The sequence below is a fragment of the Schistocerca cancellata genome, chromosome 2 (assembly GCF_023864275.1).
Source record: "Schistocerca cancellata isolate TAMUIC-IGC-003103 chromosome 2, iqSchCanc2.1, whole genome shotgun sequence".
NCBI classification, from domain to species: domain Eukaryota; kingdom Metazoa; phylum Arthropoda; class Insecta; order Orthoptera; family Acrididae; genus Schistocerca; species Schistocerca cancellata.
This window is the reverse complement of record NC_064627.1, coordinates 593,036,837-593,056,616: the sequence shown is the minus strand read 5'-3', so window position 1 is coordinate 593,056,616 and position 19,780 is coordinate 593,036,837. Positions and strand designations below refer to the sequence as shown.

The window sequence follows — 19,780 nt, the reverse complement described above, 5'->3', positions numbered from 1 at the left end:
GTAGAAGATGGTTATACCATGGAAAGTGGAAGGAAGGTGACACCAAGGAGAGGCTCCATGAGTTGACGAAATGGACAAGCTGATTGGGAAATTCCGTGATCAGTGTCACTAGGGATCTCATACAGGATTGGATATCATGGCAGTAAGCGGCCTTCTATTCTTGAATCACACTGCCAACATCTTTAGGACAGAGAGAGAGAGAGAGAAAGGGGGGGGGGGGGGGGAGGGCGAGAGAACTTCTGTTAGAGATACAAGAGTCTCCACTACACATTTTGGTGTAGTGATAGCAACTTAGAGCAGTATATATTATGTTTCTTTCAATTTACTGTGGCTGACAGTTTCAGGGAACAAAGTGAGATTCATGCACTGATATAGCTTAAGTGTCAGGGCTTACAGAGAATCGTGAGGTGGATGTCAGCACTCGCTGGGTCACCCACACCATTGCTGGCTGTGCACTGATAGACACCGGACAGCTCCTGTGAGACCGCCTTGAATTGCAGCCGAGAGCGATGGTCAATCAGCTCCAGTGGCAACCCCTGTGAACATCCATCACATAGCTATTTTAAAATCATCATTATTATACAGCATTATGTGTAAATTATTTCTACATCTGAGAAAATGTCACATAATAATAATATTTGGTATTCAGAGAATTACATGATCATTTGAATCTTCAGTTCCCAGAGTAGAGTCACCATGGCCATTGGTTCCCGGCATTATGTTTCCACCTCGGTATATCTCATTCTCCATCCACAGACAGTGAGTGATGTGAGGCCTTTCTTTTTTCTTCATATTGTGTGAGCTCCAGTCAAAGGTGTGCTACACTAATGATTCCACAATTTGACTTGGGGTACATGCAGTCTATCAGCACATTCTCTTTTCATCTGCCTCTCTACTGGTCAATCATTTGTACTTTCCCAGAATTCTGTGTTGGTCATTGGCCATTATATTCCTGCTGCATGTTTCTCAAATACCTATCTGAAATTCAGTGGTCAGTTCTTTGTTTTCTTTTCACTATTTATGTCTGTTCAGCGATATTAACTTAGTACTTATGTCAAATTTTTGGAGGTTAGCACTTGGTGAGATTGATTAGATTTCGGGACACTTGTGATTGTATGAAGGTTCACATGTTGATATGGCACTGAACATCTGTAAATGCTCGTACATCTACATGATAAAATTGGTGAGCTAACAGCACCAGAGTAATCGTGTTTTTAATAGAGCTTCCTGGAGCATCAACTTCTAAAGTTGGCTTACACAGTGGACCTTCTATTTGTATGCTATTTGATAGAAATAAGTACAGCAGACAGCCACAAATTGGTTTTAGATTACTTTATTCAGAAAGTACCATTACTGATTTCGAATTATACAGTTATCATCAGATGGCTTTCACATTTTCATCAAAATATAAGATGCACTGATTTACTGGTGAATTTCACAGTTTCAAATGTGTAATAAAGATCTTTATTGCATGTTTGTAACTGTGAATTATTGTTTATCCTAAGGCAACTCACCAGTACATCACTGTATCATATATGTTGACAAAAGCATGAAAGCTGTCCGATGATGGATTGTATAAATTTGAAATCGGGAATGGTAAAGTAACCTAAAACCAATTGCTGTATGTCATTAACTGTTAATTTCGTATAACGCCTGCGATCTTCGGCCGTGTCTTAATTTGACAAAATTGCCTTACAGTATTTGAGCTGCTCAATGTACTCTACTGTTGGTTGACCACACGGATGTCTGAGAGTGAAGTTACACAACTCCTAAATTGATAACATAATGTAAATATGAACATAATAAATAAAGACAGCAGAGTAGAATATTCCAAACATATAACTACTATCAAATGTTTCAGTAGAGTATTTTTGCAACCTATATGAACAATTGTACTGCCTGTGAATGGTGTAAGACTTTCGTCATTTTCCTTCTGGTGGAATGGAAGGTTATGTATAGCTCGTATAAAGAAGTCCAATAATCTGTGATGTGATAATCAGCAGCATATCAACAGAGAACACATTTTTATTCAAGTTATGGTACTTTGCCTAATTAGTTCTTGTTAATAAGGTAAATAGCACACACTACACATCTCCTACAGATTGCAGGATCGAGATGGGCGAGCTCCTCCATTAAGAAACAGTAGTTTGCATCCCTGTATTGCCAGAAGAGTCAGTCACTGAGTGACTAAACTAACTTATAATAGGTCTAGCCATAACATGTCTTAGTTAGGGAGAGATGTGAAAGGAATCAGCTATGGCACACTCATGAAACCTTCCTGGTACTTGCCAAAAGTAATTTAGGGAAATCACAAAAAACCTACATCAACAATAAAAAAGACGTGTGCAGGGATGCCAACCACATTTCGCTCCAAACCACCATTGGCGCGAAATTACGAAGGTTCCGGAATTTTCTGAACAGACCACGTATTCTGAATAATATGTCGTGCAGAGATATACATAATTGTAAAAGAGTTAGTAAAAAAACTTAATGTCTGAAGCGAAAATGAACAGCAAAAATGCAGTAAGCAATAAACCTTTTTCCTGTCATCATTTTATGGAGGCTGCAAAGATTAGAAACTGTGTGTTAAGTTTGTTGCAAGTCACTAAGTGCTCGTTCTCATATACTGGATGAATAACCCCCCATCGATTCTTTATGTGAACCAAGTTTGGTTGAAATCTGTCCAGTGGTTTCGGAGGAGATGTGTAACATACATGCCTACATTTTTATTGGGTGTATGAATACCTTTTTTGTGTTCACATTGTGACTAAATATAGTCTAAACGGTGCCCGTGGCTACGCTGACGTTACCAGTGAAAACCCCATAAAAAACCTTCGAGTAGTTTTTAAGATTAGCAGTCCCTCTGTTGCACTCTGGCCTTAGGTGTACCCTGCTGGCTATTTGAGCCAGAAATCGTGAGGGAACCTGTTTCTGATGTTATTTATTCTAGTATAGATGGCAGTCAGTCTTCGTTTGTAGCTATTTCTCCAGGACTCCTTAGTCGCATCAGATACACTATAGGATCAAAAGTATCTGGATACCCCCAGACACATACGTTTTTCATATGACGTGCATTGTGCTGCCACCTACTGCCAGGTACTCCATATCAGCGATCTCAGTAGTCATTAGACAATGTGAGAGAGCAGAATGGGTCGCTGCTTGGTACTCAAGGAAATCAAACATGGTCAGGTGATTGTCACTTGCGTCATACTGTTTTCGATGTAACGGTGAAGTGGAAACGTGAAGGGACACCTACATCACAAAACCGTACAGTCCGACCTCGTCTGTTGACTGACAAAGACCGCCGACAGTTGGAGAGGGTAGTAATGTGTAATGGACAGACATCTGCTGTGGCCGCCCACTTTGTACATCGTAGCGCCTACTGCATCGGCATCCCACTTCACGTCCAACCAACATGGGATGCCTGCATCACAGGACGTATATTCACCAGGAAAACCTAGGTCGTTTGTGTTGTCAACACAAATATTTACAGACGCCCATAACACAACATAACATCAGGTCTCCACCAACGGCCGCCAGGGACTGCTATCCGTACACGGAGCCTGCAGAGTAGCTTCACCAGATGTCGCAGCTAGCCAAGGAACTACTTTGATTTGCCAGGCACTTGATCGCAAGTAGTTCCGGCAGATACATCCGCCAAACGGGCTTTATAGGGCGGCGCACTGCCGACAGAGGGCAGTTCGACTTGTGATGCCATTCATAAACAGCATTCCAGGGGATGTTTTCCAACAGGATAACGCTCGCCCATATACTGCTGTTGTAATCCAACGTGCTGTACAGAGTGTCGACAAGTTTCCTTGGCCTGATCTATCACCAGATATGTCTCTAATCGAACACATATGGAACATCATCGGACGACAACTCGAGCGTCATCCTGAAACAGCATTAACCGTTCTCGTATTGGCCAATCCAGCACAACAAGCATGGTACCCCATGCCACAAATTGACTGCCGGCACATCACGCACGTTCGCTTCCTTTCTATTCAATATTCCGGAGGTTCCACCGATTATTAATGTACCAGCATTTTGCATTTGCAATAGCATATCTGGAGCTTACGTTAACATGTGATCTTACTATGGTAATCACTTAAATATGTCACCTAGACAAATTTATCATCGACATTTCATTCTTTGCATTAATTATTTGTTGGAGTTAACGATTTTTTCTGTCAGTGTAGTTGTAAGACGAAAACTAGAGTTCATCTAGGTCAACAGGTTCTGCCAACAATGACGTCCCAAGATACTACAAGCAGTGAGTTAACAAAAAAATATCACGAAATTATCTTATCACGAAAATACTTTCCCTTACTTATGTCATCGGCTTCTGGCCAACTGTGATTCGAATGACTAGAAAACATCTTCCTGTGTGGCGAAGGAGAGACTGAGCAATGTTGCAAATGGGCCATCGTTTGCTCAACACAACAAAAACACTGTTTGAAATAGCTCCAAATAAACAAATTATTCTCTGAACGATCAACTGCAACACTCAGTTTGTTTAATACATTCCATTTGATCAAAAACTTGTGTTAGCTATCTAGTAGAGTCTTTTCTGGAGCAACGAATTTTCATTGAGCAGCTCTGTCTCCTTACATTCCCACACGATTTGTGGTCACAGGTGCCCCTGGGCCGATTCAAGGCCCAAGCAACACAAGCTGCTGCCGCTTGGTGCGCATAGCTGAGAGGAGCGCCAGATGCACCATAATTGGAAGATTTCTATGCAAGAAACTTCACAATTTCTAGCTGCCGCTTGGGGAGCCAAGCTGAGGGGTGCGCCTAGGTGTACCTAAATGTATTTGAATATAGTGCTTATAACAGTTAATAGCGATAACTGACAGATGAAAATGTGCAAAATAGAGAGGGGGCAAATGACAAGTCACCTACATGGACAAGTGTCCTAAAACGGGCACTGAGGCGCCCTTGACCTAAGAAAACTCTTCACGGACTTTGGTTGGACTTCATCAGGAACATGGTCTCAAAGGAAGTGCCTTTGGCCGAGCTGTTCTAGGCGCTACAGTCTGGAACCGCGCGACCGCTACAGTCACAGGTTCAAATCCTGCCTCGGGCATGGATGTGTGTGATGTCCTTAGGTTAGTTAGGTTTGAGTAGTTCTAAGTTCTAGGGGACTGATGACCTCAGAAGTTAAGTCCCATAGTGCTCAGAGCCATTTTTGGACGTGCCATTGGTATGCCTGGAAACGTTCTCGTTCCTACAGGTCAGTAAAAGCCCCAATGAATTTCAGAGGTCGATAAGTCGCCAAGGATGAGTTCGTCTAAACGGGTCAATGTTAATCGTACTGTAATTAGACTACGGAAATGAATTAATGCGACGTCAGCTCTTGAGATATTAGAAGAATTTTGCAGCTCCTGAAATACGTGTTCTCCAACGAAACAGCACAGGAAAAGGCCGGATGTACGGAACACGTTTGCATCTATACCCCATCCGTTTGTCATAAAGCACTGAATAAAGCTGTTAAGAGCGGCCATTGTCTGTTCTAGATAATCGCAATGTTTCCTGAAAGTCAGGCTACGATCAAAAATAGTCAGTCACTTCGCTATTACATCATTCTATTGTCAGCTTTTTGGTTGCGTAAATGGACTGTGAAAACTACTTATCGATGTGTATAGCTTAAGAGAGTTCAACTAAGAGTATTGGGCAGAGCCTCTTTGAAGCTTCAATCCTGACCTGGTTACTCATGGTCATCAGCGTTTGAAAAAGATGTGATCCATACGTGTCTACAAAGGGGCAAGAGGAGGCGACCCTAGCCCTGGAATTTGCAGTACAGAGCTTTTATTCATTACAGAATTCTCATATACTTTTAGAAGTGTGTTGATGTGCATCAGTTGTCTAGGACGTAATAACATTTTTGTTTAACCTATAAAATTTAGTTCTTGTGGCCATACACATCTCGAAACTGACCACAATGGCTATTTCAGTGTGTTGCCCCACTGTCCTCCTCTGGTCCCCTCCCCCCCCCCCCCCCCCTCCTTATGGATAAATTTCTGCGAGCACTCATGTGTCCATCATTTATGGAAAGCCAATTGTTCGTTTCGTGAATAGGAAAAGAAGGACAAATGGTCATAAGACAGAATGCAAGATAATAGGTGAAACGTGACAGTTGGACGTACGTTGTAGGTCCATGTGACGATGGGTTGCGGCACGCCTTCTGCCTGGCACTCCATCCTCACGTTGTCCCCCAGGCGAACTTCCAGGGCACCGTCTTCAGGGATCGGTGTCACTGACGGCGGATCTGTGGATGTAAGCCAGGAGCCGAATGAGATGGATCCAAGTACTTCTTAAATTACCAACAGTTATCGAGCTGTCAGCACGTATTTGAGCTTCTTGCGCTTTCGAGGAATACACATAAAGTTTTATCACCTCGGAAACTGGTTTTGGTTGTTTGCGCTACAAGTCTGCAGGCCTGGTACCCGTTCAAAACCGCGCGCCACATTATCGTTGCACACGTCGCTACAGAAGCCAAAAAGAGTGAGAAAATGCTGCAGAGGCTTTGCTGGTAGAACGAATATTCGCTAAATAACTTTGCTCCTTTATATTCCCACACCATGGTGGTTACAGGTGGCTTTGACTAAGGAAACTCTTCATGCACTTGGGTTGCACGTTGTCAGAAACGTGGCCATACAGGACGTGATAAAATTACTGCGTGGTAATTCGGAATGAAGGAAGGAACATGGTGTTTAACGTCCCGTCGACATCGAGGTCATTAGAGATGGAGCAGAAGCTCGGTTTGTGTCAAGGATGGGGAAGAAAATCGACCGTGCCCTTTCAAAGAAACCACCGACACATTTGCCTGGAGAGATTTAGTGAAATCACGGAAAATTTAAATCTGGATGGCCAGACGCTGGTTTGAACCGTCGTCTTCCAGAGCGGTATTTCGGTTCCTGCATCTAAAGGGGGACAACACTACAACAATGAACAATCCACGCTAAACTGTTGTAAGTGCACTACAACAACGTCCCATCATATGATGTAATGGTTGTGTGGCGCATACGCTTCCAGTAATGTTAATGACTAACAAGGAAGCGGCATACTACACTACACTGGGGTGACAAAAGTCATGGCGATATGCACATATACAGTTGGTGGCAGTATTGCGTACACGAGGTACTGAAGGGCAGTGCATTGGCGGAGCTGTCATTTCTACTTAAGTGATTCATGTCAAAAGGTTTCCGACGTGATTGTGGCAGCACGACGGGAATTAACGGACTTTGAACGCGGAATGGTAGTTAGAATTATTCCAGTTTCGGAAATTCATTACCTCTCATCACGGACAAAGCAGTGGCCGACGGCCATCACTTAACGACCGAGAGAACAGTCGTTTGCTTAGATTTGTGAGTGCTAACAGACAAGCAACACTGAATGAAATAACCGCAGAAATCAATGTGTTACGTACGCCGATCTATAAGTTAGGGCAGTGCGGAGAAGTCTGGCGTTAATGGGCTGTGGCAAGAGACTAGCGACGCGAGTGCCTTTGCTAACAGCACGACATCGCCTACAGCGCAGCTCCTGGGCTCGTGACCGTTTCGGCTGGAACGTAGACGGCTGGCCTAGTCAGATGAATCCCTATTTCAATTGGTATGAGCTAATGGTAGGGTTCGAGTGTAACATAGACCCCCCGAAGCTATGGACCCAAGTTGTCAAGAAGGCACTGTGCCAGCTGGCCGTTGGCTCCATAATGGCATGGGCTGTGTTTGCATGGAATGGTCTGGAACCTCTGGTTCAACTGAATCAATCATTGACTGGAAATTGTTATGTCCGGCTACTTGGAGACTGTTTGCAGCCATTCACGGACTTCATGTTCCCAGATAACGATGGAATTCTTGTGGATGACAATGCGCCATGTCACCAGGCCACAGCTGCCCGCCATTGGTTTGAAGAACATTCTGGACAGTTCGAGAGAATGACCTGGCCACCCAATGAACATTTATGGAAGATAATCGAGAGGTCACTTCGCACACGAAATCACTTTCGCAGGTACGGACGGCTGTAGAGGAACATGGCTCGGTATTTCTGCAAGGGACTTGCAACGACTCGTTGAGTCCGTGCCGCATCGAGATGCTGCACTGCTCCAAGCAATAGGAAGTCCGACACGATATTAAGAAGTATCCCACGACTTTTGTCACCTCCATGTGTCTCTGTGAGGGCCGGAAATTGAAAAAGAAGTTGGAAACCCTGGTGCTCGAAATCGGGTGTCGCAATCGAGGCTACGGTGAAAAAATTGAAATGTTATGGACCAATTTTGAACGCGTTACACGACATTTTGAATGTGACACACGTTGCAGCCCGCTGGGACCCGCGCCTGCTCACGCCCACTCGGAAATCACGCAGGGCTAAGGGATCAGCAGATCTGTTGCAGCCATGTCAGGCCAATCCAGGCTACTACTTTGGCCACCTCATCAACATGGACGATTATTCGATGTACCATTATGGTCTCTATCCAAAAAAGGGAAGACAACAGTGGAAAAAGGTGGATTCAGGACAGTAGGAAAAGACAGAGGCCCTCCAATCTAGTACCACGACCACTACACTACAGCGACTGCGCTACTCGGCTTTATCTGCGACATTGCTCCCCCCTTAAGAGAAGAGCGTCTCGGTGTTACGTCCTCCTAGTCCGGGAACGAGTCATCGGTCCTGCATACTCCGACTCCCGATGACTGACGTTCGCCCTGGCGGTGATCTTCTTAGAACTTCCCTTGCCGCTACGTTCTTCGTTGTCTTTCTGCTTGTTGCCTGTCGCTGTGGCTTCGAATTTACCCTGCGTTGCAGGATCCTTATGGGGCTTCATTCGAAGGACGTGGACCGTATCTCTGATCTTTCGTCGTCTTGTGTCGGGGTCGAAATCTTCAACTTGATAAGCAACATCAGACAACTGTCTTACAACCTTATAAGGTCCAAAGTAGCGCCTGAGGAGCTTCTCAGAGAGACCAACCTTCCGAACAGGAGTGAAGATCCAGACGAGGTCACCAGGCTGATAGACAACAGGGCGGTGGCTCGCTTCATACCTTCGGCGATCGTTTTCTTGAGCCTGCAGGGTGCGGAATCGAGCTAATTGCCGAGCTTCCTTTCTGGTTAACAGTTGGCCGATGAAGTCGTCGTCCACGTTATCAGGATGTAACGGAAACACAGTTCCCATCGTCGTCGTCGCCTCACGCCCATGCACCAGAAAAAAATGGCGTAAATTCTGTGCTGTCTTGTTTGGCGGTGTTGTAGGCAAACGTCACGAAAGGTAGCACCTCAACCCAGTTCCTCTGTTAAACATTGACGAACATTGAAAGCATGTCAACTAAGGTCTTATTAAGGCGTTCAGTAAGCCTGTTAGTTTGCGGATGGTAGACAGTCGTCATGTGATGAGTAATGTTGCACCGACGGTTTATCTCGGTCACAAGATTCCATTCAAAAACTTTCCCTCGATCCGTAATTAACGACCTTGGGGCACCGTGTTTTAATACAATGTCTTCTATGATGAATTTGGCTAGCTCGAATACTTCGGCTGTTTTCACGGCCTTTGTAATGGCATAGCGTGTCAGATAATCAGTGCAAACAATAATCCATCTGTTGCCACTAGAAGACGTCGGAAATCGTCCGAGGAGGTCAATCCCAACACGCTGGAAAGGCGTTTCGGCTGGTGGAATTGGTATGAGTCGGCCAGGTGGTTTCTGGGGAACTGCCTTTCTCCTCTAGCACTCTCGACAGTGCGACACATAGTGACGTACACTCCTAAATAAACCTGGCCAGAAAAATCTCTTGCGGATCCTATCGTATGTCTTAATAAATCCTAAATGTCCGGCCTCAGGTGTGTCATGGAATTTCTGTAGAACATCTAAACGCATGTATTTAGGAATCACTGGTAGCCACATCTTTCCAAACGGATCATTGTTTTTCTTGCAAAGTAATCCATTAACTACCTTAAATTGTCCTTTCACATCCTCTGATCGATTTAAAGCAAGCATAATTTGAGATATCTTGGCGTCCTTCTTCTGCTCAGCAGAGAGATCCTGGAGTGCAGCGAGACAGCCACTATCTTCATCAAAGTCTTGATGGTCTTGCACAGGATTTCTTGAGAGACAGTCGGCATCTTGGTGTTTTCTTCCACTATTGTACTCTATGGTAATGTCATACTCTTGAAGACGTAGCGCCCACCTGGCGAGTCGTTCTGTTGGATCCTTAACACCTGTCAACCAACATCAACCAACAAAGTGAATGATGGTCTGTAACAACTGTGAATGGCCTTCCATAGAGATAATGTCGAAATTTGCACATGGTCCAGATCACAGCAAGACATTCTCTTTCTGTAGTTGAGTAATTTCTCTCGGCCTTTGCAGGTGTCCTAGAAGCATAGGCTATAGCCTTTTCTATTCCATCCGAAGTCTGCACCAGAACAGTACCGATCCCATACCCACTGGCACCTGTGTGTAGTTCTGTAGGTGCTCTCTCACCATACAGACCAAGTACAGGGTCAGTCGTCAGAGCTTTTCTCAGCACATTGAAAAAATCCTGTTGAGTACCGCCCCAGATAAATTTAGCATCGGCTTTTAACAACTCTTGGAGTGGCCTGGCTTTGATACTAAAGTCTTTGATAAAACGACAGTAATAAGAACACAATCCGAGGAAGCTTTTCATATCTCTAATACTTTTAGGAATAGGAAATTCCGTTATAGCTCTCACCTTTTCTGGGTCTGGCCGCACACCTTCGTTTGTCACAAGGTGCCCAAGTATTTTGATTTCTTTTGCTCCAAAGAGACACTTTCTTGGATTAAGTTTCAGTCTGGCTTGTTGGAGACACTTAAGAGCGGCCCTCAGTCGTTTTATGTGTTGATCAAATGTCTCTGAGAACACTATAGTATCATCTAAATAACAAAGATACATCTTCCACTTCAGGTGCCTTAGAAGATTATTCATCATTCGTTCAAAAAGTTGCTGGTGCATTACACAAAACAAACGGTATTATCTTAAACTCATACAGGCCCTCATGGGTGTTGAATGCAGTTTTCTCACGATCAGACTCATCTACTTCGATTTGTCAGTATCCCGAGTACAAGTCCGTGGTTGAGAGAAACTTAGTCCCCTTCAGACAATCTAGAGCATCGTCAATTCGTGAAAGAGGGTAAACGTCCTTTTTAGTTATCTTATGAAGCTTCCTGTAATCAACACAAAAGCGCCAACTGCCATCCTTCTCCCTGACGAGGACCACTGGTGACGACCATAGGCTCTGCGAACGCTGAATGAGGTCATTCTTCATCATTTTCTCTACCTCGTCGCAAATTATTCGACGTTCCATTGCTGACACTCGGTATGCTCTCTGGCTTATTGTTTGATGGTCACCAGTTTAATCCGGTGCTTCACTGTCGATTTGTCTAATTTGCTCTTCACTTGTGGATTGAAGCATTCAGAGAACTCTTGAAGAATGGTAGGTAGCATATTCTGTTGTTCCTTAGTAAGATCTGGTGATTGTCGAGCTCGAATATCTTGTCTCGTAGTGGTAGCGCTAATTTCGCCCACAGACTCGGCATGGGACGTTTCTATGACGTTCAGCTGTTCTGCAATTAACGGCTCGGTATTTGCTACGAACATGCGTCTTGGAAGGATCTGCGGTTCTCGGCGACAGTTAACTATCCACAATTCACCGAATCCGTTCTTAAATGAGACGACAGAGGCTGGGATGACCTAGTTATTCTTCAGTGGTATGCTTCTCTTACATTCCCCTACATGATCCATGGGTTGATGCATGGCATGACACATGACAGCTACCTTTCTAGCGCTGACTGCAGGAATGATCACTTCATCCAGCACACACGGTCTCCACACACGCGGATGCGCATCTTCCTGTCCATAATATCTCATCTCGTCTAGCATAATCTTCGAGCGATCACAATCTATAATTGCTTGAGAAGCTTTCAAAAAGTCTCATCCGAGAACGACTTCATGCCTACACTCTTGTAAGACGATGAATTCTATGGGCTATGTATGGCCACTTATACCCACCCGAATGGCACATCTTTCTGTATGTTTTACATATTAACCATTAGCCACCTTCAGCAGTGATGTTTCTGCAATTGGCGATGGTACTTCTCTGAAATGACTGAATATGATGCTCCAGAGTCCACAAGAGCTTGGGCTGGTCGTCCATCCATGAGGATAACGACGTAGTTTCCTATCATTTTTGTAGTGATCGACGGCGGAGGATTTTTCTCTTCGGCGGCCTCACCACCAAGGAAGGTCGCACCCTTTAGTTTTCCAGGCTGCGGCGGTTAGGTGATCGGCTGGAGCTTCTAAACGGCGATGAAGATCTTGATCGGCGTGTTGGGGAGCGTCCTCTCCAGCGGCTAGCTTGCGACGATGGTGACATATGTCGTCCTGCACCCACATCTTCTTGTTAATCTTCGTCGTCCCAGAGTTGGTGTCGGCTAAGATGCGTCTGTTGTCTTCTGGCGCGGGGGTCATCAAATATCCGCCGCCTTTCTCGACAATACCGCACCACACGTACCGGTTGTCCGCAGTGGAAACATACAAGTTAGTTATCCTTGGTCCTCCAGACGTCAGTCTTCCTTGGTGCCCAAACAGGTTCCTCATGCGACATTGTAGGAACATAACTTCGCCTGGGTCTCGACTTTTTTGCCGTTCGAAAGGGAAATGGGAAATGAAGGACGAGAGATTCGGTTCAATGTCTGTTCCACTTCCTCCCTTATGACCTCTTGAAGTGTACCGGTTTTCTGCTCGCCGTGCAATCCAAGTGCCTTCTGAACTTCCTCTCTCGCTATCTGACGAAGAACACTTGTGAAATGAGTTGCTTCCTCCACTACAGACATCGATACGACGTTTGGAAGCCGTTCAAACCTCTTGCGTGTAATTATTTTTCGATGCATTGTCTCAATATATTGGCACCATTTTATAAAGTCGTCTGCTGTCGAAACCTCCATCAGGAGTAGGTCTTGATACATGTCCTCAGCAACACCCTTCATGAGATGTGCAAACTTATCTTCCTACTTCCTTCTAGGGTCCACTATTCTACACAGCTCCAAGACGTCTTGAATGTAGGATGCTGTCGTTTCTTCTGGACGCTGTGCCCTGCACTTTAATTTATCTTCAGCCTTGCACTTCTGTCGTTGTGTGTCGCCGAAATACTTGGGCAGTTCCGCCTGGAGTACTTCCCAGCTTGTAAACTTCTTCTCGTTGTTCTCATACCATTGCCTGGCAGTGCTCTTGAAGTAGAAAAATACGTTAGCCAAACACGCGGTGTCATCCCATTTGTTAAATTTGTCTGTACGCTCATGTACCTTCAGCCACTTGTTTGGATCTTGGCCATCGTCACCAGAGAACCCGGAGTCTCACGTGGTGGCACACAGTTGCTGTCATCGGTGGTCCTCTTCTTTTTCTGTCTCCGATAGATTGCGATCTGTTGAATATGGTTCGAAATCAGGTTTCTCGCCACGTAAATGGCTGCTCTGTCGTGGCCTGATGGGAACAATGTGTCGACGATAATGTACGGTATCACAAGTTCCAATACCCAGCGCCTCCACCAGAATAATGTCACGTAGAGGAAGGAGTAAGTCTTTGAATGACTAACACTAATTTCACTTAGCGAAGGTTTATTCAGCACTTGCACATACAAGAGCGCGGAGCGAACTGCCTCCAGCGAGAACACGTACGGTATACATACAGCTACAGAACATTACAGTACAATGATTCTTGCCATTTGTGGATACTTCTAGAATGTAATCGAACCGAAGATAGAAATTAAAATTTTTCAGTTCAGGTGAGTTTTGGACTCACGACCCTCCATGCAACAATCTAGTATGATGAACACTACCCACCGCAACTGCGCTACTCGGCTTCATTTGCGGCAATATAATATATCTGGAACTACGGCTCTTGGTACAGTGGCCGGCCGGTGTTGCCAAGCGGTTAAAGGTGCTACAGTCTGGAACCGCGTGACCGCTACGGTCGCAGGTTCGAATCCTGCCTCGGGCATGGATGTGTGTGATGCCCTTAGGTTAGTTAGGTTTAAGTAGTTCTAAGTTCTAGGGGACTGATGACCTTAGAAGTTAAGTCCCATAGTGCTTAGAGCCATTTGAACCATCTTGGTACAGTGAAACACATTGAGTTACACATGTAAAAATCTTTTAAGCCCAAATGTTGGCAGGACTTCGTCAATTTCGTAAAGGAAGAACCGTTCGCACACAAATGTTGAACCAGATATTGAAATAGTTTTAGTAGCTTGTCTGTACAGTCAAGAATATTCCCCATGAAATAACATTTTTTAAGAGTGTTTGAATTCCTTGAATGGACAAACAAATCATGCATCCAGGTACACTATACGTCTTTCAGCTGAAGTTGGAGGTAATGAGGGACATCGGCAGCCAGAAGTGAGAATGATCCTAAGAAATAACCTGAAATCAGTCTTCAAAGTGCAAAGTCTTCGAATCTCTTTGAGCTCTCATGATGAAGTGTTTGAATTATTGACACGTAGTCGGTAGTTCCTGGTTCACAAAGGACTGCCTTCAGTTTTGGGAAATGCTTCCTGTCATCAAATTGAAATTGACTTTTTCCTAGGATTAATTTCCGGTTGATAGCATTAATCTCGTCCGCTATATCTGTTAACAAAAGATACTCCAATTGCTTTAAGAGACTTAAAAATGTCAAATAATTTATGATATCGACCATAAAAAATCTCGTCCCTTTCTGTCACTGCCCTGTTCGCACTCCCCTAATAGCCGCTCTAAGTTCACCCAGCATTTACTCTCATTCATCAGAAGACAAGTGTATCATATCGTCTTTGCGACTGGTGTCGCAATAATCTTCCAGTGATTGTTTTCCAGCTCACAATATTGCGATGGTGTATTAAGAACGTTGCTTGTCCTTCAGACGACATGAAAAGTGAAGCAATTCCTATTCAGCATTGAATGATGTGGATTTCCCGCTTTTTCTATTTTTGGAAAAGTGCCTTGTTGTAGCGCTGTCCGGCTGCAGCCTTTTCCCGTTCTTCCTCACCCCTCAACCCCGCCGCTCGTCACTGCGCTCGGAACGTTGATCAGGAGCGCGGTCGGAGCGCTCGCTTCGGGATGATTGGCTGTCTCGAGGCGAGTGCGCCTAGTGGTAAAAGGTTAAGCACTTACTAATAACGATTTACTAATAACGACACTTCAGTGAGCCTTTGGACTGGATAGCACATAGTGTATCCAAATCAGCAAACGCCATTCACTCTGGTTAATTACGCTTACTGAAAATGAGAGGCAATATGTTCAGTCAAGTAGAAAGAACGTCGACAGTTACATACTTTCAGATGTATGTGTTAAGCTTTATTTATTATGCATAAGTATTTGGCTTTTATAAACATGTTTCATTAGTCAATATGTAATGAAGATTTTTATCGCAAATAAAATAGGTAAATTCGTGGCACAGTTTATAGTTTTGTTGTTTTAACCAACGCTGCTGAGAGCCAGGACTGGCCCCGGCGCAGATTGTGTGACTGAGCCACCAATTTTGTTGTTGTTTTAAAGAAGGCCTGGACAGATTCAAATACAACACAATTAGGGGAATATTGGAGATACACAAAATATACTAGTTGGAATGAAATATAGAATAAACATATGTTCACAAATGCAGATACTATGATATCATACATTGTAGGAGATATTGCCGGAGGAATTCGAGTGAACTAACTGTTGTTCAAGGTGCAACAGGTTGAATCAGCGTGTTTGTTAGTGTAGAATGTGAATCATCGAGCCACTGTTGACAGATCGGTTGCATGTTGTATGCAGTGTCATCCTGTATCAAAAAGCCAGTAAACGTTCGAGGAAATTATACAGGCTGTGCATGTTACTGTATTGTATTTAGAAAGTAGATTCCCCCAAGGAAATCACTCAAAGTGTTCCAACACACAGCAGGAAGTTTGTATAGTTACAGGTGTATCAGAATAATTCTTCCTACTTTTCTGTCACAGAGGACAAAAGAACATAAATATTACTTTTGAACGACACATCGTCTGCAAGTTCTTCGTTTTCGATACAAAGCCTGTTTTTATCTTTCAGATTTTACATGCTTTTGTTTTTAGCTGATTTTTTACTTCGGAAATTTTGAACTACTGAGATTAGTTTGCTATTACAAGTTTCGGATATTAAAATACGTAACACTCTATTTCTACGAAATTGCAGAAAGACAGGTTTCCTACTTACACAACTGACTTGAAAAGCTAAAGTTCCTGCCCCCAGAAGGTAATTTTTTTCCCGAACACATGTTCTGCATTTACATTTTTAATTTTCACACAAATTTTCTATCAGAATTGGAATATATTGTGGTATTTAATTAAATTAATTAATTTAAGTAACATTTATAAATATATTGGCAATTTTAATTATACTTAATTATAACCATTTCATAGAAAGGAAAAAGTTTGTAGCATACTTCTGTGATGTGCCATAGGTAAGACGGTGCTCTGAATTTCACACCCGTTTTTCAATGAAGCCCTTCCAACCTTTTTATTAAAATATACAGTTTTCTTCATCCCAGTACAAGTTCAAATCGACGCATTGCTAATATGCCTTATGTAATTTCCTACGACAGTCAGAATCATTTGAAATGTAATAAAACAAAAAATAGTTGTAACCCTAGCTCCAATTTCCCACTGCAGCTTTGAAATAATTTACACACCAGTTGGATGAATCATGCATGAGTGTGCAGAGGTGAAATAGATGAAGAAAAATTATCAGCGCCATGACGCTTTCATGAAGTAGGAGACTGAAAGGATAGTACTATATGTTCGTTTAAATGTAGTGTTCAAGACAGTTACTAGCAACCGAAGACTACCGTAGCCAAGGGATGTTCCACTTCAGATGCTGCTCAGCAATGAATTATTACGCTACATTTAATGTTATTTTTTAATTTGATTCTGCTTACTTTCACTTCATTATAATACAAAAGGTTACTTATTATACGCTACTGATTTGTACATTGACGAAATGTCTGGTACCACTAACGCCACGATATGGAGTGTTTTGTCTTTACTCGTTCCCTGGCGTGCCCACGCATTTCAATAACTAGACAGCAGCGCCCTCACATGTAAACCGTCATGAATCGTGCAATGGGTAGCACATTATAATGTACTTGTCTGTAGCACTGTCAATGGCGCTTTCGTTTAACAAAGGTTAGAATCACAACATCAAAATCTAGTCGTCTTGCCAAATTATATTCAGCTGCCACGGTCCCCAAATCTGTGTGGTGTCGTTAATGCTTACCTGATCTGAGACAGTTTTTAACACAAGCCAGAGTGCTGAATGACCTTCCTGCCTCAGCTACAGTCACTGTGAGAGTGTAAAAGCGCGTGCACATTTTTCAAGAGGTGCAATGGTTCCAAAGTAATGTATTAGCTGTTTGAAGTGTGAATAATTTTCAAATATTTAATTTCTGCTTCTAAATCAGTTGTGACATCATTATGGTATTCATTGATAAATAACTTGCATACCCAACGACCTGATCGTCAGTCATCTTTGAGTATTTCCGTAAAATCTAAAATTTCATCTAAAAGTTTCACTGTTTCATATCGTGTTTTCAAGTTAGACGCTAGAATGTCGGTTATGACATAAAAACAATTATCTAGAATAAACCTTCTGAATTATATCTGTCACTCCGTACCTGGTATCGTAATGGAATGATTTCCTGCTCATAGTGCATAGCTCCAGAAATTCAGTATCGATATTAATTGCACTGACAATTTTAGATTCCGGGAAAACGGTGTCCCAATTTACGCGAATATATTTTAAGATATTTAGTAAGCTCTCAAAGTGTCTTGTCTCGACATGAATGGCAGTATTTCGAGCATCTAGTAATTTGCTTCTGCAGTAAGTTGGTACCAACAACTTCAGCCAGATTGTTGCCATAGTTAAACACTTGAAAGATCTCACATAACCCAAAACAACCTGCAGCACAGAACGTGTTTCAGCTGACAAATATACCTTACTGAGAGTTTCAAGGGCAACGGCAGTCTCATCCAAGTGAGCTGCTATTGGTCTTACAGTGTCAACTAGAGCACTCAGACGGGCATGAGATATGGAAAAAAAGAGCTTACAACACAGTATCAGAATTTCCCGTCGTTGTGGAGTGCAACTTAACAGGTTGTAAAGAATTACTCACAAAATTATGTGCTTCATGACAACTGTCAGCCGCATGTAAGTATCTGACAAGTAACAACGAAGATTTTGCAGAACTTCATTGAAGGAAGACCCTGTCATATTACTTCATAACCTAGTCCGCGCCATTCACTGACAAGAATGTAGTGTTTCGCTAGTATTGATCGAATTAAGTGTGGAATAGCAACTCCTTTTCTCTGATTACAACCTATTAATTCCAAAGACCGTTCATTTATTGTACATTTGGCAATTTTCGCATTGAAGTAAATATGACGCACGATGGATGTTGTCTCTTCAACATGATTCGATTCAAGAGTTGCCTCAACAATTATTCAATAATATTTCTCGTTTTCTCTTTGTTCCGACATGATGGGCACAATTAGAAATAAATGCATTTTGAGTATTCCAGATGACGCGCTTATAAACGCTTTCCAGTTTCTTGTCCGTCTCTGACCTTGTTAATGTATTTTGCAAGAGCTGGGTTGTAGTGAGTCAAGAGCTTTTATATTCCGAGGAAATTCCCATTACTGGGATCTCCAATTTTCTGAGATGAAACTCTGAAGGCCAAGCCTCTTTGACCAAGAAAGAATATCACATCAAGAAACATGAGAGTTCCCATGTCAGTCAGCTGTTCTACAGGTGAACAAAGGAAGAACGTTTTACTTCTTCACTTCCGAGCACCAGCATGGCCAATGCACCTCTTTCATGTCATTTCATTTCTTCACTTCTACGATTCTTCGAGGACAACTATATACAAATAGATGTATTCTATTACATGTTTACATTCGAAAGTAAAATATTTTCTGCATATTCCCTGTAAAATTACCTTGTGATGGAACCAAAATTACCTTATCTTTGAACGTTGTTGGCAACCCTACCACATCATAACTTTTCGTAGCTGTTGTCATCTATATTTGTTGGGAAACGTTTTTGGTAGGATTTCCAACAAAATTTAAAGAAATCGTAAAGAAATCGTATTTTCGACTCCATCAAAAGATGGTTTTAGCGCACGATTCTGAAGAAAATGTTGTGCATTCAAGATTAAACACGAAATAGAATTGGATGCAACTGGCCTGTAAGAATCATAAAAGCGAAGAATTAAACTGGAAAGTATGAGCTAGATTAACTATGCTGGTGATGGAGAAATGTTCTTTTATTTATTGTATTATATTAAATTTATTCTACAGTAGCAGTCTGATATGAGCTGAGCTCCCTGGAGAATGTGAACCCATGACACAGTCTTCCGCCTCCCCCCCTCCCCCTCCCCACCCGTTCCCACCTGAAGCTTGGGCCCCAGGGATTTTTGCGCCCCCCCCCCCCCCCCCTCCCTCCAGCCACCCGTCGCGACGGTGCTGTAACAGGCAAGTACAGTTTTCGGCGTACCACCACCTTGTAGAAGAGTAGTTCCGCGTGTGTTACACCTGTAAGTTTGGAAGTTTGGTCAAATCCCAGAAGCATTCCTCCCCATATTTTCCAGTTCTACATAAACCAAATGACCGAAACATAGCTGTTTCAAAATTTAAACAACCACATTATGTCCGCCAATGAGGAAGGAATAAGAAAGTTTCAAAACATGCACCTTACAGTCTTTTTCTTCTCATTTCTCTTCTATCCGGCAACCG

The 19,780-nt window shown here is 43.0% G+C and overlaps 1 protein-coding gene across 1 annotated transcript in view; it reads right to left on the bottom strand.

The window, feature by feature from the left end:
• The window catches only part of LOC126162231 (limbic system-associated membrane protein-like), a 272,229-nt gene that overhangs the window by 45,796 nt on the left and 206,653 nt on the right, over positions 1–19,780 (bottom strand). The window contains exons 4-5 of the mRNA XM_049918600.1: positions 6,147–6,268; positions 395–536 (exon numbers count right to left, since the gene is read on the bottom strand). Coding sequence (XP_049774557.1) covers positions 395–536; positions 6,147–6,268 — 264 coding nt within the window. The remainder of the gene's footprint in view (positions 1–394; positions 537–6,146; positions 6,269–19,780) is intronic.